Source organism: Musa acuminata, chromosome BXJ1-3, assembly GCF_036884655.1.
Source record: "Musa acuminata AAA Group cultivar baxijiao chromosome BXJ1-3, Cavendish_Baxijiao_AAA, whole genome shotgun sequence".
NCBI classification, from domain to species: domain Eukaryota; kingdom Viridiplantae; phylum Streptophyta; class Magnoliopsida; order Zingiberales; family Musaceae; genus Musa; species Musa acuminata.
In genome coordinates this window covers 8,239,529-8,252,914 of record NC_088329.1, presented here as the reverse complement: position 1 = coordinate 8,252,914, position 13,386 = coordinate 8,239,529, and the positions used below count along the sequence as shown (strand labels likewise).

Sequence of the window (13,386 nt, the reverse complement as noted above, 5' to 3'; positions counted from 1 at the left end):
TGCCATAAATCTTCGAATTATAACTCAAAATTGACGAATTATTATTAGCTGTTCGACCAGTTTCTTATTCAACAGTAACATGACCACAGAATAAGAGTCGATTCAACAGTAACATAACAACTGTAGTATGCATCGTATCCAGCAACCCATTAAACAAAGATTTGTGTCGAAAGCACAGAAACTTAGGACTAAACATATAAATATTGGGTAAAAATTAAGCGATGAGCAATTTGCCTCAGGAGAAGATAAAAGCGGCTCAAAAATATTAAGTAGTAAACCAAATTGTGACTTAAAAATGGAATAGATCTCAAACAGAAGACAATGGAAGATGGCTCTGGAAAACCCTCCTGAAACCAGAGTTTCCTTGCCTGTTAAAAACATTGATAAGCTAAAGGTATAATGTCATAAGATAATTAAATAAACCAATTTATGGCTCTGCGATTGTTACTTCGACCTCCACACCAGGTTCAATGGTGATCGAGGTTATCTGCTTCACAACCTCAGAAGAACTGACAAGATCAATCACCCTCTTGTGCACGCGTAGCTCAAACCGATCCCATGTATTGGTTCCTGCAATAACATCACCATCAAACTCAGCAAATTTACAAAGCAAACACAAAAAGATGATGGGAATCAGATAACATGCCTAAAGCACAGCCATAAACCTTCAGCAGCATAGCCGAACAACAAAACATCATGTAAATTAATAAGACCAACATTTTAATGGGTAAGAACAGAACTGCATCCAAATCGTGAGCCATACATACACTCAGAAGTTGCAAAAAATAATGAAATTCTGCAGGACAGTCAATTTCTAAATATAGGAAAAGGCTCTCAAAAGTGCACTGAAGTCATCTTTCTAACCAAATCACAAAAAACCTTAAAACCTCCAAAATACTTCATCAGGTACTCCAAGTGTAATATTCCGTAGAAAGCCAAAATAGATAGTTAGACTGAGCATCAGTTTTAAAAAGCTCGATTTGTTGAGACTTCATAAGAGAAAATGCTCAGTAAAAGTGTCTTTTTTTATCATCATCTGCACAGTCAAATCATCTACTGGCAACCACATACAAGAAACCCAACCGTGAAATGAAACTTTGATCTTTTGTTTTTAACTGTAAGGAAGCATCCACGATATTAATGGTTTACATGAAAAATATAAATTGGATACATAAAAGACACTTTCCAGCCTCCAAGTTGCATTTGAACAATCCACTTCATTGAATGACATAAGGCTAACTCAGCATAATGACTGCCTCTTCATGTTTCCTTTAAGCAAATAAAAAATATCAGAAACATAATGTCTGTCTCTTCATGTTTCAATTAAACAAGAAAAAACTGAGAAGCATGACTTCAGCCTCTCGTGTTTCATTTAAACAAGAAGAAACCTTGAAATGCCAACATATATCTCAATGAAGACATAAACAGAAATGAACATCATACTTGAGGCCACCAAGTTACCGACACAATGCCTTGAAGGAAGCAACTGTTTAGGACAAGGTCTCATGAACTAAAGGTAAGATCGAAGAAGCTCTGAGAAGGGAAGGGTGCAATACCTTCACCACAGGGAGATTTCCTGGTGGTAATGTGGAGGACCTTGGTGGGCATCCTCACGGGACCCTTGACGGTCAGCCGCTTGTCCTTCGCTCCCCTCACCAGATCCGCACAAACTGAACCACCAAAATCGATCAGGAGGGGCGAAATCAGTCAAAGAAAAGATTAAAGAACCCAACTAAAGGTCATAGGCATGGCGTACCCTTTTCGAGGTTCTTGACGTTCTTGGAGGAGAGGGTGATCCGGATGCGGTGAAGCTGCTCCTGGGGTTCTTCCAGCCCCAGCTTCGTCGGTTTCATCGCTCCGTAAGCCGCCGCCGCCGCCATGGTTTCGATGCTGAACAAACCGAAGCAAAGACCTAACACTAGAAATCGTCAGATCGGAGATGGAGGCCTGACGAATAGATGATACGTGAAGGAAGACCTCAACCGTACCCCTCTCTGCCTTCTCTACGACGCCGCCTTTTTTTCGTCTCACACTCCTGCGCGTTCAAGAAACAGGCTTAGGGTTTACTTTCATGTGCGAGAGACTGACGAATTTACAGATGCGCTCTCCTGGTGATCTTAAATTACAAAATGGTCCAACACAAACATAGATAACTTGATTGATTCAGAAACAAAAATCTAAGAAGATATTACTAAAATAATTCGAATACATTGCGATATGTTATATTTTCTAAAATATTCGGATTCTTATCGTTGAATCTCGAATTTTGATGATGATATTAATTAATAAATTAATAATCTAATTCATGTGTTGAGATAAGTGATGTAAGACTAACTACGATCGTGAGAAAGGTAAAACGATTAAGGAAGAATTAGAGTTGGGCCATAATTAAGCATCGGATCGGATGAATCAGGAAATACACCGAAAGATCAAACGATGTAGTGAAAGCTCGCCGGAGGTTTGCCGAGAGTTCGTCGAAAGCTCGTCGGAGGTTCATTGAAAGCTCGTCGGAAGTTCACCAAAAGCTTGTCGGAAGATTACTAGGAGTTCGTCGAAAGTTCACCGAGAGTTCGATTGAACCATTGACGTGTAAGACAACTCATATTGCAAGTAGAATAATTGTTTTAGCCATAACTATCCTAGTTAGGACTTTGATTTAAGTTAATTTTGGGAGAAATCCTACTAACTCAATTAGAGGTCAACTGGACCTTTAACTAGGTTGAATTGGGCCAGTTGATTTAGCCATTTGGAGTCATGTCAAGTGGTGGCACCGCCCAGGGCGGTGGAACCGCTTTGGGCTCAACCTCCTAGGTGGTCTAGGTAATGGTACCACCCAAATTGGGTGGTTATACCGCCATAGCCCATTCTCTAAGGCTTTGTCAGGCGGTAGTACCACTAGATTGGGTAGTGGTATCGTCCAATGTTAGTCTATAGGCGATGGTACCATTAGTACCCTGGAAACCAATGATGAGATATTTTTTGGCTCTATTTTTTAAACCATTGGGGCGCCTATAAATACCCCACTCTTTCGTGTATGAAAGAGCATATGAACAAAAGTTAAGATTTTGGGGTGTAAAAGTGTTAAAAAAAATACTGAGAGTTCTCCTCCTCTCTTTCTAGCTTTGTAATCATTCAAGAGAGGTATGAGGCTTGCAAAGGTTGTCTCCTAAGCTCGTAAAAATGAGAAAGTGTTGTAAAAGGGTGGTTGGTCTTCGCCCATCGAAGGAAGACCGTTAGTGGACGCAGGTAGCCTCAACGAGAAGGAATCGGGAGTTGATGTAGGTCACGATGACCGAATCACTATAAATCCAGTGTGATCTCTTCCTTATCATCTCTATTATGCTTTTTCTTTATATTGTCTATTGACTTGGCTGCTTACTCCACTCCACACCTTCTTCATGTTACTCCACTCCACACCTTCTTCATGTTAAACACATTTCTGATATATTTTTTATCGAAACGAAGTTTTCTGACTTAACATAATTTTTAGAAAAACACTAATTCACCCCACCTCTTAATGTCATTGGTATCAGTTAGGTTACTTTTTATTTGGTTTAAAACCCAAGAAAGATGGCTTTTGTCGATAATCATGAGGGACTTTCTATCACTCGCCCTCCTATGTTCAATGGGACGAACTATACTTATTGAAAAACTAGGATGAGAATTTTCTTGCTTACTATGGATTTTGAATTATAGAATATTATTAAAAGTGATTTTGATAAGTATTCCAAACTAATAAACGAATAGAATGATTTAGAAAAGAAGGCATTCTCCTTAAATGCTAAAGCGATGAATACTTTGTTTTGTACTCTTGATAAAAATAAATTTAATCATGTTTCTTTATGCAAAACTGCACATGAGATTTGACATATACTTGAAGTTACACATGAAGGTAAAAGTAGGGTTAAAGAGTAAAAAATTAATCTTTTGATGCATAATTTTGAATTGTTTTGAATGAAACTAAGCGAAACCATGGGAAAAACGTACACTTGTTTTACGGATGTCGTTAATGGTTTGAAAGCACTTGGTAAAATTTTTTCTAATATTAAACTTGTCAATAAAATACTAAGATCACTTTCGAAAAATTGGGATCCAAAAGTGATGGCAATAAAAGAAGCAAATGACCTGAACAACTTTACTCTTGAAGAACTTATTGGGTCATTAATTACCTATAAAATGACGTGTAAGACACATGATGAATATAAGGACTACATTCTAAAGAACATGAAGAATATGATACTTAAAACTAAAGAAGATCACTCGAGCAAAAGTTCAATTGATGATGAGGACTTGACACTTCTAACAAGAAAATTCAAAAGATTCATAAGAAGAAACAACATAAGTTTTGTAAAATAAGATACTAAGAACAAAAATGAACTCAAAAAGGACACAATCATATGTCATGAATGCAAGAAACCGGGGCACTTCATAAATGAATATCCTCAAGTGAATAAGAAGCTACCAAAGAAAAAAAAAACGCTCATGCATGATGATAATATGTTAGCTCCTTGTACTCAATATGAAGAGTTGAAATCATTTAAAAAAAATTTGTTGCTAGAAGAAACATTAGAAAATTTTAAAATAGGTAATAAATCTTTAAACATGATCCTTGCTACTAAGGGTCATGTTCATAGAAAGGAAGGAATTGGTTTTGTGAGTAATACTCAACAAAAGCTTACTATCTTCATTAAAGAACCTACATTACATGTCTCACCAAAAGAAAAATATAATTTTTGTGAAAGATATGATTATTTTGCTTACAAATGCTCATTTAAACGGTTTAATTCACACAAATTAGTTTGGATCCCTAAAGGAACCATAAATCACTTAATGATAGACAAATCTATTTATGAGGGATACAAAATTAAATAAGTACCTAAAACAAAACTCTCATTCTTGTAACTGTGTTTACAATCATAAGCTAGGAGCAAGACATGGAACCATAATAATGGATGCTTTAGGCACATGATCAGAAATTCAACTCATCTTTTAAGCTCACTAGCTAATATAACAATAAAAATGAAAGATTATTTGAATCAAAATGTTTTAAACTTGAGGATTTTTTATAAACCTTTCGATGGTTTATGTAGTATCTTTTGGTTTTAAATAATTAAGCATGATTTTTTTTAATAAAGCTAAAGAACCTTAGTTATCTTTAATCTTACATGAAACTATCTACGTTGATTTCATTGGATTTCTTAAAAAAGATGATGATAACTTTAGATTTGTTTTCATATGAGATGATTTGTTGGTGTTTACTACTTCAGATGTATCATACATGAAACAATCTTCTTAATTCTCGAGGATATTCATCTAAACAAATCTTGAATTTTTTACCTCATTTTTTTTTAAAGTTTTTTATTTATTATTCTCCTACGATTCTATTGTCTATGACTTGAATTATTTTATAAATTTTCTTATATTTATGATTTGTATGTCTCATAATATGATTGAATCATTGAAGTACATAGATAGAAAATTATTGGCTGCACATCTCAAAAGTGCTACGAAGCTCACACTTTCAATAAGAAAAAAGTGATGACTTGAATGCTAATATAGGATTAATATCATCTGCATAAACGTTAGCTTGAATATTATTGGATATTGACTTGAATGTTAAATATGGCTGCTAGGAAGTTAAAGGTCAAATGTTGAAGTTTGAATGGTTGAAAGACAAAATTACAACTTGAAGATGAGTCGAAAGCAGTGCACAAGCGGTAGCACCACTAGAGTACACTATCCATAAGCAATAGCACTGCCCAACTGGCGGTACCATAGCCCGAAACTGAGCCCTATAAAAGGGCTTTTAGGGTCGATGGTAGAACCGCCCCCAAACCTTCCTCCACCTCCCCTCTACATTTCTAAACCCTTCTACACTTCTCATTCTCTTTGCTCTTCCTCTACAAAACCTTTCTCTTCTACAAATCTAAGGATCAATCTCAACTCTCTAAGAGATCACTATAAGGGTAATCTTTTAAACTTTTTTCTAAATTTATTGATTGATCTTGCTTCTTATATATAGTTCTCTCATTGATAATATATGTAGTTCTCATGACATCTAGAAGATCCTCAAGTGGTAAAGAAAAGAGAAGATTATATGAAACCTATGATTTCATACTCTTTGATTCTCCTCAACATGCCCTTAAATTCTCAAACTTTGAGTCTAGAAGTATACATAAAGGAAAATATATAGATCTAAAAGAATTAAGTAATTTGGAACTAATTCAATAGTTTGGTAACTTAGATGTCCTTCCAATCCTTCAAATAAGTGAGCACATTTATTCTAAACTTGTTCAGTTATTTACAATAACTTGCATGTGGATGAACATAATAGGATATCCACTTATCTCTTAGGGCATCACATACTCATTACGAATAGTATAATCTGCAACATTATAGGAATTCTTGAGAAAATGAGATGTTACTATTTTAGAGGACAATGAGATGAAGAATCAATTAGGATTAAGGCTTTATGTACCTTTTTTTAATCTAAATTTGTTTATCGTTTGAACACTTGTTATCCACAAAATTATTTCATCACATCATGATAAATATTCTACTTCTAAAATAATACCATCATGATGAAGTTAATCAAATATAATTATGAACAATATATTGGATTATAATATGATATGACAACTATTTTGGATATCTGATACAACAAAACATGATTGAACTATAAATAAAAGATATGATGCTTCCATATGATGGCTTGATTATTAGACTAATGTATGCACATAGCATAGTCATCCACCAGACAAAGAAACCTTGAAACTAGATAGATTTAATGTCATCAATAGAAACATATTAAGAAGATTAAGATATATAATAAGAAATTATGTTTGAACTAGATTACCAAGGAGGACTAATCCTCCCCTATATGAACCAAAATCAGAAACACCTGTATATAGGGAAAGTCAATGTCCTCCTATTAGTCCATTTGAGGCAACACCTCCAACAAAGCCAACACCCTCCTCATCTGTCGATTCCATAGTGACTCGACCGGATCGAATTGAACTATGTCAAGATCAAATCTTAACCGAGATGCAGTAAATTTATCGATAACTTGACACTATGTTTAGGCATTTTTATTTACCACCACCTGAATAGCTTGTATATTTCTCATTTCTTTTTGTTAATGAATGAGAAAGCTCATTAGTACAACATACATGTACTTTCTAATATTATGTGCTTTTCAATATGCATTTCTTGATGATATTATGTAACACTCTAAGAATTAGGCACGTTAAATCTTCTTAATGCATGAATTCCTATATATATTTTTCAGATTTTTTATTTTTTGTAACTTGAGTTTTTCTTTTTAAATTGAGATCGTTTCATTCATTCCTTTTTCATATAATTCACCAAAGAGAATTTATTCATGGATTTTTTATCCTTTTTGGAAGAAGAGTTTTTATTCATAGACTTTTGGGATTTTTTTTTATCTTTTATGTGATAATCAATTCCTATAAATCCTTCTTCCTTCTATTTGTAATAAAAGGGATTTGATTCATGAATTTTTAGTATGTATATTTTAATATTTTTTATGAATTATTTCTCTTTGTGATAATAGAAGCTTGATTCAATGAAACTTATTTATTATGGATTTGATTTGGTTTAAATCCTTTCATGGATTTGGTTCTTGACAAAAGAAAGAACTTTTGAAGCAATAATGCTAGCTTGCCTATTTCAAAAAGCAAAAGGAGTTATCTTGCAAAGTTTTTACTTTAACTTCTCATTTCATAAATTTGCTAGCTCACATAAATTAGTGTAAAATTTATTCGAATAGTTTAAAATACTTACATAAATTATTGAATGATTTTCTTTTTGTTGATGACAAAAGGGAAGAAATGATTAATATTGTTGAATATGATATCATACATGAAGTGATAAATGGTTAAAATATGAATGCTTTAGTATCATGAATGCTCTAGATGATGTTAATTTTGATATCATATAGATTATACTCAAAGTGATTTATTATCATGCAGAAAGTGATGATAGATTATACTCAAAGTGATTTATTATCATGTAGAAAGTGATGAAATTGTGCATGTTATACTTGGATGGCTTTAATCTATGATGATGTATGAAATATTGATATATTGCATTTTATCATAGTAATCAAAATTATTTCACTTAGAATTCAAATGCCATGATTCCTTTTGAATTTAAGTTTACTTTATCTCAACATATAGATAGGGGGAGTTAGGGTTAACTCCGTCATCAATTGATTGTCATCATCAAAAAAAGGGAGATTGTTAAATCTTGAATTTTGATGATGATATCAATTGGTGAATTAATGATATAATCTATGTATTGAGATAAGTGATGTAGGACTAACTACGATCGTGAGAAAGGCAAAACGATTAAAAAATAATCGGAGTTGGGTCGGAGTCAATGATCGGATATCAGATAGGATGAATCGGGGGATACATTGAAGGATCAGATGATGCAGTGAAAGCTCGCTAGAGGTTCGTCGGAGGTTTGCTAGGAGTTCGCCGGAAGATTGCCGGAAGTTCACCGAGAGTTTGGTCGAACCATTGACGTGCAGGACAACTTAGATTGTAAGTAGAATAATTGTTTTAGCCTTAACTATCATAATTAAGACTTTAATTTGAGTTAGTTTTGGGAGAAATCCTAACAACTCAATTAAAGGCCAACTAGGCCTTTAACTAGGTTGAATTGGGCTAATTGGATGGTTCATTCAGCCACTTGGAGTCACGTCAAGCGGTGGCACCGCCCAGACTAGGCGATGGAACCGCTTGGGGCTCAACCTCTTAAGTGGTTTGGGCGATGGTACTGCTAGCAGTTAATGTTACCGAGTGATAGTATCGCCCTGTTAGGCGATGGTACCACCCTGTCAGGCGATGGTATTGCTAGAGCCTAGTCTCCGAGGCTCTTTCAGGCAATAGTATCGTTAGACTAGGTGATGGTACCGCTAGTACCCCAGAAATCGAGGTTGAGACACTCTTTGGCTCTATTTTTGAAGTCATTAGGGCTTATAAATATCTAACTCTTTCCTACATGAAATAGCATGAAAGTGTGAACAAAAGCCTTGAGATTTTGGAGTGTGAAAGTATTGAAAAAGTACTAAGAGTCCTCCTCCTCCCTTTCTAGTTTTATGATCATTCAAGAGGTGTGAGAATTGTATGGATTGTCTCCTAAGTTCATAAAAAGGAGAAAGTATTGTAAAAGGGTGGTTGGCCTTCGCCCATTGAAGGAAGATCATTCGTAGACGTCGATGGCCTCAACAAAGAGGAATCGAGAGTGGACGTAGGTCACGACGATCGAACCACTATAAATCCGGTGTGATATCTTCTTTATCATCTCTATTCTACTTTTTTTTAATATTATCTATTGACTTGCTGCTTAGTCCACTTCACATCTTCTTTATACATATTTTCGATACATTTTTAATTGAAACGAAAATTTTCAACTGAATGTAATTTTTAGAAAAACACTAATCCTTCCCGCTGTTTGTGCTGAGTTGATCCTAACACTTATATTTCTAATAATTTATCATTTCACGATAAATTAGGCATTCAAGAGTCAATAATATATTAACAGTCTAATTAGCAATGGAGGAGCAGCAGCGGCATCAGCTGCACGTTAATCTAACTAGTTTAGCATCACATGAAGGTAATTAGCGGCCGCCGTCGACGTCGTGTCGGGGCACCACCCGTTTCTTCTTCGGGGTGCTCACGGGGCTATGCGCTGATCGCGCCATCGGTCCCATCACTCTCGCCTGTTGCTGCACCACCAGCGTGGACGCTCGGCTGCCCAAGTCTGTCGACGCCAGCAGGTCGCCGATGACCCCCAGCTCCGGGTATTCGCTCCACATCGACATTGCCGCCGTCAATGGCGACTCCTTCTCCGCCCTCCGCCCCACGATTAGCAGGCTGAAATGGGGACTCGTCTCGCGGATCACCTCCATCGTCTTCTCCCCGTCCTTCACCACCTCCTCCCTGTACACCACCCGGTCGCCGTCCACCCTGTCTCGCAGGAACTGCATCAGCATCCGGTCGTCGATTATCTCATCCCGCCCTTGCTCCCGCCACTCCTTGGGCGGGAGGAACCGCACCACCGTCAGATCGACGTTTGCGTGCTCCGCCATGCGCGCGCCGTAGGCCAGCGCCTCCCGGTCGTCGGGGCCGCCCAGGAAGTAGACCGCCACGCGGTGCACCAGGGACCCGGCGTCGGAGAGCCCATTGTCGACGAGGATGCCAACGGAGCAGGGCGCGTAACGGAGGACGTTCAGGTTGACGGCCTGGACAGCGGAGCTGGCGGAGCTGGTGCTGCCGTCAACACCAAAGTGCTTGTGGAAGGGGACGATGACGAGGGTGACCTTCTTGTCGTGGGCGAGGGAGCAGACGTCGTCGTGCATGGTGCTGTAAGGGGAGATGCAGATGTAAGGGATGATCGAGATGCCATCCCGGTGTTGCTTCTCAAACGACTGGAAGGCGTTGACAATGTGGTCCGACTCCGTAAAGACGACGGGCACGGAGGAGGACTTCTTGTGGCGCCGGTGGGGGTGGAGGACGGCATCAGCACGGCCGACGAGCTGGATGAGGTGGAGGAGGTAGACGCAGATGGGCGCGTTAGGGGAGGGGCCGGAGGCATCGAGAAGGGCGAGGACGGGGACGACGTTGTCCTGCTCGTGGACGCATGCAAGGATGCGGAGCTCGTCGTCGGGGATGGCGTGCTGGAGAGTGCGGCGCTTGTAGGCCACGTAGCGATCCTCGGGGCGGTACAAGTACTTGACCAAGGGAGCGGTGCCGCCGCCGAAGATGACGATGGAGAGGATGAGCGTGGTGTAGAGCTGATCATCCACCATCTGCAGCGCACGTGCGTTAACAGGACTTGTCCCAGTTAGAATCTTTTGCAATTACAAACAAAACGAGGACCTGAATGTAAATATAAAAATTATTAACGATCAAATTACAAAATATCAAAAAGAAATTTGCAGTTGACACTCCACCACCGTCTCTTTCACGGCGGCTCCAAGAGACGGTAGAGGAGAAAAGGGAGAGAAAGGAGAAGGAAGAACAGGAGAGAGAGGAGAGGAGAGGAGAGGAGAGGAAGGAAAGAGGGGATGAAATAAAAGAAAAAAATAAGTTGCTTTTGGAAATAAAAAATAGAAAAAATATAAATATGACACGTGGATACAATTATGAATTTGTATTATTTGAATAATCCAAAACAAAAAAGAAATGTTAGAACTATATGATTATGAATTTATATTATTTGAATGATCTTGGAAAAAGAAAATGTTAGAATTATATGATGATGCTGATGATATATATTATTGTGACCTCTAATTGCTAAAGTTTGATGAGGTCTAGAGATCGTGGGCTGCTACTTAATAAGGGTCGGTTTGATTGCAAGAATAGATTTCTTTTTTAATAAATAAATAAATAAATATATAAATTATTCGGAATTAGGACGGATTGTGCAGAAACAGAATGAACAATTTATTCCGTAGAAATAAAAGTATTCCATCGAAAAGGAACGCATACCTCGGTTTCTTTCCACCTGACGGCAGTTTCTACTTCGTAGATGCCTTTGCTAGTCATCATGAGGCCCAGTGAGAGGGCGTCCCGGTGAGGCATATTGCTGCAGATGCATGGCAGCACCACCCCCACGAACTTGGACACAACGCACAGCACCACGAACATCTCAAACCACGCCCACTGCGTCGCATCCGCCAGCGACGCCAGGTTCATCCTCATCCCCCCCACCGCCAGGCACACCGGCAACAGCACCCCCTTCACGAACCGGTCCACCCGCTCCACCAGCGTCGTCCCCAGCGGCGCTCCCCCCGGCAGCACCAGTCCGAAGAAGAAGGGCCCCGCCAAGAAGTCGAAGCCGATGATCTGGCTCATCAGCCCGCAGGCCAGCGCCATCAGCAACACCGACACGAAGCTGGCCTCGCTGAGGAGTGCGCCATCCGGCGTCCGCCGTATGATCCAGAGCACGAGCGGCCTCATGACGTACATGATGATCCCCACCAAGCCCAAGAAGGATAACAGCCCCGATAACCCCTTCATGGCATTTCCCTCCTTACCGCTCAGCAGGAAGGTGCCGAAACAGGCCTCCGCAAACAGATGGATGATGTCGGCGATGAGGGCTGCCGACAAGGCCAGGCGACCGAGCTTGGAGGTGAGGAGGTTGAGCTCGCTGAGGACGGCCGAGACGACGGGGTAGGACGTCAGGCACCATCCGTCGGACAGGATGAGGAGCACGGGTGTCTCCGTCAATCGAGGAGGCATCTTGTGCTTCAACGCAGTGGCCATGAGGAAGACGGAAACGTAGGGTAGCAGGGTGCCGAGCACCGCGATTACGACCGCCTTCTTCCCGGCCTTGTGGATCATACTCAGGTCCGCCTTCACGCCGACCACGAAGTAGAAGATCACCAAGGATAAGATGTAGATGGTGTTGAGCTGCTCGAAGCTCTGGCGGGCGAAGAATCGCCCCGCGAACCACAGATTTCGGCCAAGGAAGCTCGGGCCTAGCAGCACGCCCGCCTGCGTCTCGCCAAGCTCGAAAGCTTAAGATGGAGATCATATTTGGTGGAAATCGAGTGCTCGAGTTAAGCATGAATACCAGGATCTGAGAGATGGCGAGGGGTTGGCCGAGGCGGCTGAGGACGACGTGGGTCAGGCTGCACGCGCCGAAGATGGTGATGAGCTGGTAGAGGAGAAGGGTCAAGGAGAAGCGGAAGGGGTTGTCGCCGAGCCATACTCCGGCGGAGGTGGTCAACATGGCACGGCAGCAGTAGATGGACTTTGCTCCCGAGTACGAGGCACTGAGGAGGTTGTCGTCGGTGGATCTCCCGGCGCCGGCAGTGGTTGCCATCTTGGTACCAGAGAAGCGAACAGAGATGGGAGCAGGAGAGATGTGCGGAGAGGGAATAGGGACGGGAGGAGGTTGAAAAGGATGGGGGAAGAGAGAGAAGAAATGGTCAACTCAATCCAATTGTCACGTTCCTCGATCCACGAAGATGCTACGGTTGACGGTTTGACCAACAAACCCCGCGCGTCTTCACGCCATGTCTCGACACCCTCCGCCCACGGAGGAGGAGGAGGAGGCTTATCACTTTGACGTGCCACCGACGGGGACATCAAAATCCATTCTTTTGCTTTGCATCAAAAGAATCCGATTCCCGATTCCATCAAACTGGAGTTAGTCCTCATTGACGATGTCATACCCACTTGCAATTTTGCCTATCGACACGGCACAGTGTGCACTAGGTTTGATTACAACTTACAGTTCATCCTTGGATTAATGGAATTGCGATAAACGTTGATGGGGTTCCTTACGAGATCAGATCATACGTTTAAATGTCCATAGATGACACGCGTGACAGCGTCAGATGAGTTTTGT

General features: G+C 40.3%; 2 protein-coding genes and 1 pseudogene across 2 annotated transcripts; all 3 read right to left on the bottom strand.

The window, feature by feature from the left end:
* Positions 1-265: 265 nt before the first annotated feature.
* On the bottom strand, positions 266-2,111 carry LOC135620345 (small ribosomal subunit protein uS10y-like). The gene is made up of 4 exons (XM_065123258.1): positions 1,989-2,111; positions 1,757-1,912; positions 1,557-1,670; positions 266-570 (listed from the first exon to the last, which is right to left on the bottom strand). The coding sequence occupies exons 2-4, from the start codon at positions 1,878-1,880 to the stop codon at positions 428-430; spliced, it is 381 nt and encodes a 126-aa protein (XP_064979330.1). The 5' UTR covers positions 1,881-1,912; positions 1,989-2,111; the 3' UTR covers positions 266-427.
* On the bottom strand, positions 955-1,042 carry LOC135639452 (small nucleolar RNA SNORD36; annotated as a pseudogene).
* Positions 2,112-9,537: 7,426 nt separating the features above from the next.
* On the bottom strand, positions 9,538-12,888 carry LOC135636928 (cation/H(+) antiporter 15-like). Its single transcript, XM_065149120.1, has 3 exons — positions 12,607-12,888; positions 11,520-12,527; positions 9,538-10,837 (listed from the first exon to the last, which is right to left on the bottom strand). Exons 1-3 carry the CDS (start codon positions 12,856-12,858, stop codon positions 9,647-9,649), a joined length of 2,451 nt encoding a protein of 816 aa, XP_065005192.1. The 5' UTR covers positions 12,859-12,888; the 3' UTR covers positions 9,538-9,646.
* Between the last annotated feature and the right edge of the window lie 498 nt (positions 12,889-13,386).

Coding starts and splice junctions, on each gene's coding strand:
- LOC135620345 (XM_065123258.1), bottom strand. CDS start 1,880: ATGGCGGCGGCGGCGGCTTACGGAGCGATGAAACCGACGAAGCTGGGG. Junction 1,671..1,756: donor CGTCAAGAACCTCGAAAAGG/GTACGCCATGCC, acceptor TTGGTGGTTCAG/TTTGTGCGGATCTGGTGAGG. Junction 571..1,556: donor GAAATCTCCCTGTGGTGAAG/GTATTGCACCCT, acceptor ATGTTATTGCAG/GAACCAATACATGGGATCGG.
- LOC135636928 (XM_065149120.1), bottom strand. CDS start 12,858: ATGGCAACCACTGCCGGCGCCGGGAGATCCACCGACGACAACCTCCTC. Junction 12,528..12,606: donor TCGCCATCTCTCAGATCCTG/GTATTCATGCTT, acceptor GGCGAGACGCAG/GCGGGCGTGCTGCTAGGCCC. Junction 10,838..11,519: donor TCAGGTGGAAAGAAACCGAG/GTATGCGTTCCT, acceptor CGTGCGCTGCAG/ATGGTGGATGATCAGCTCTA.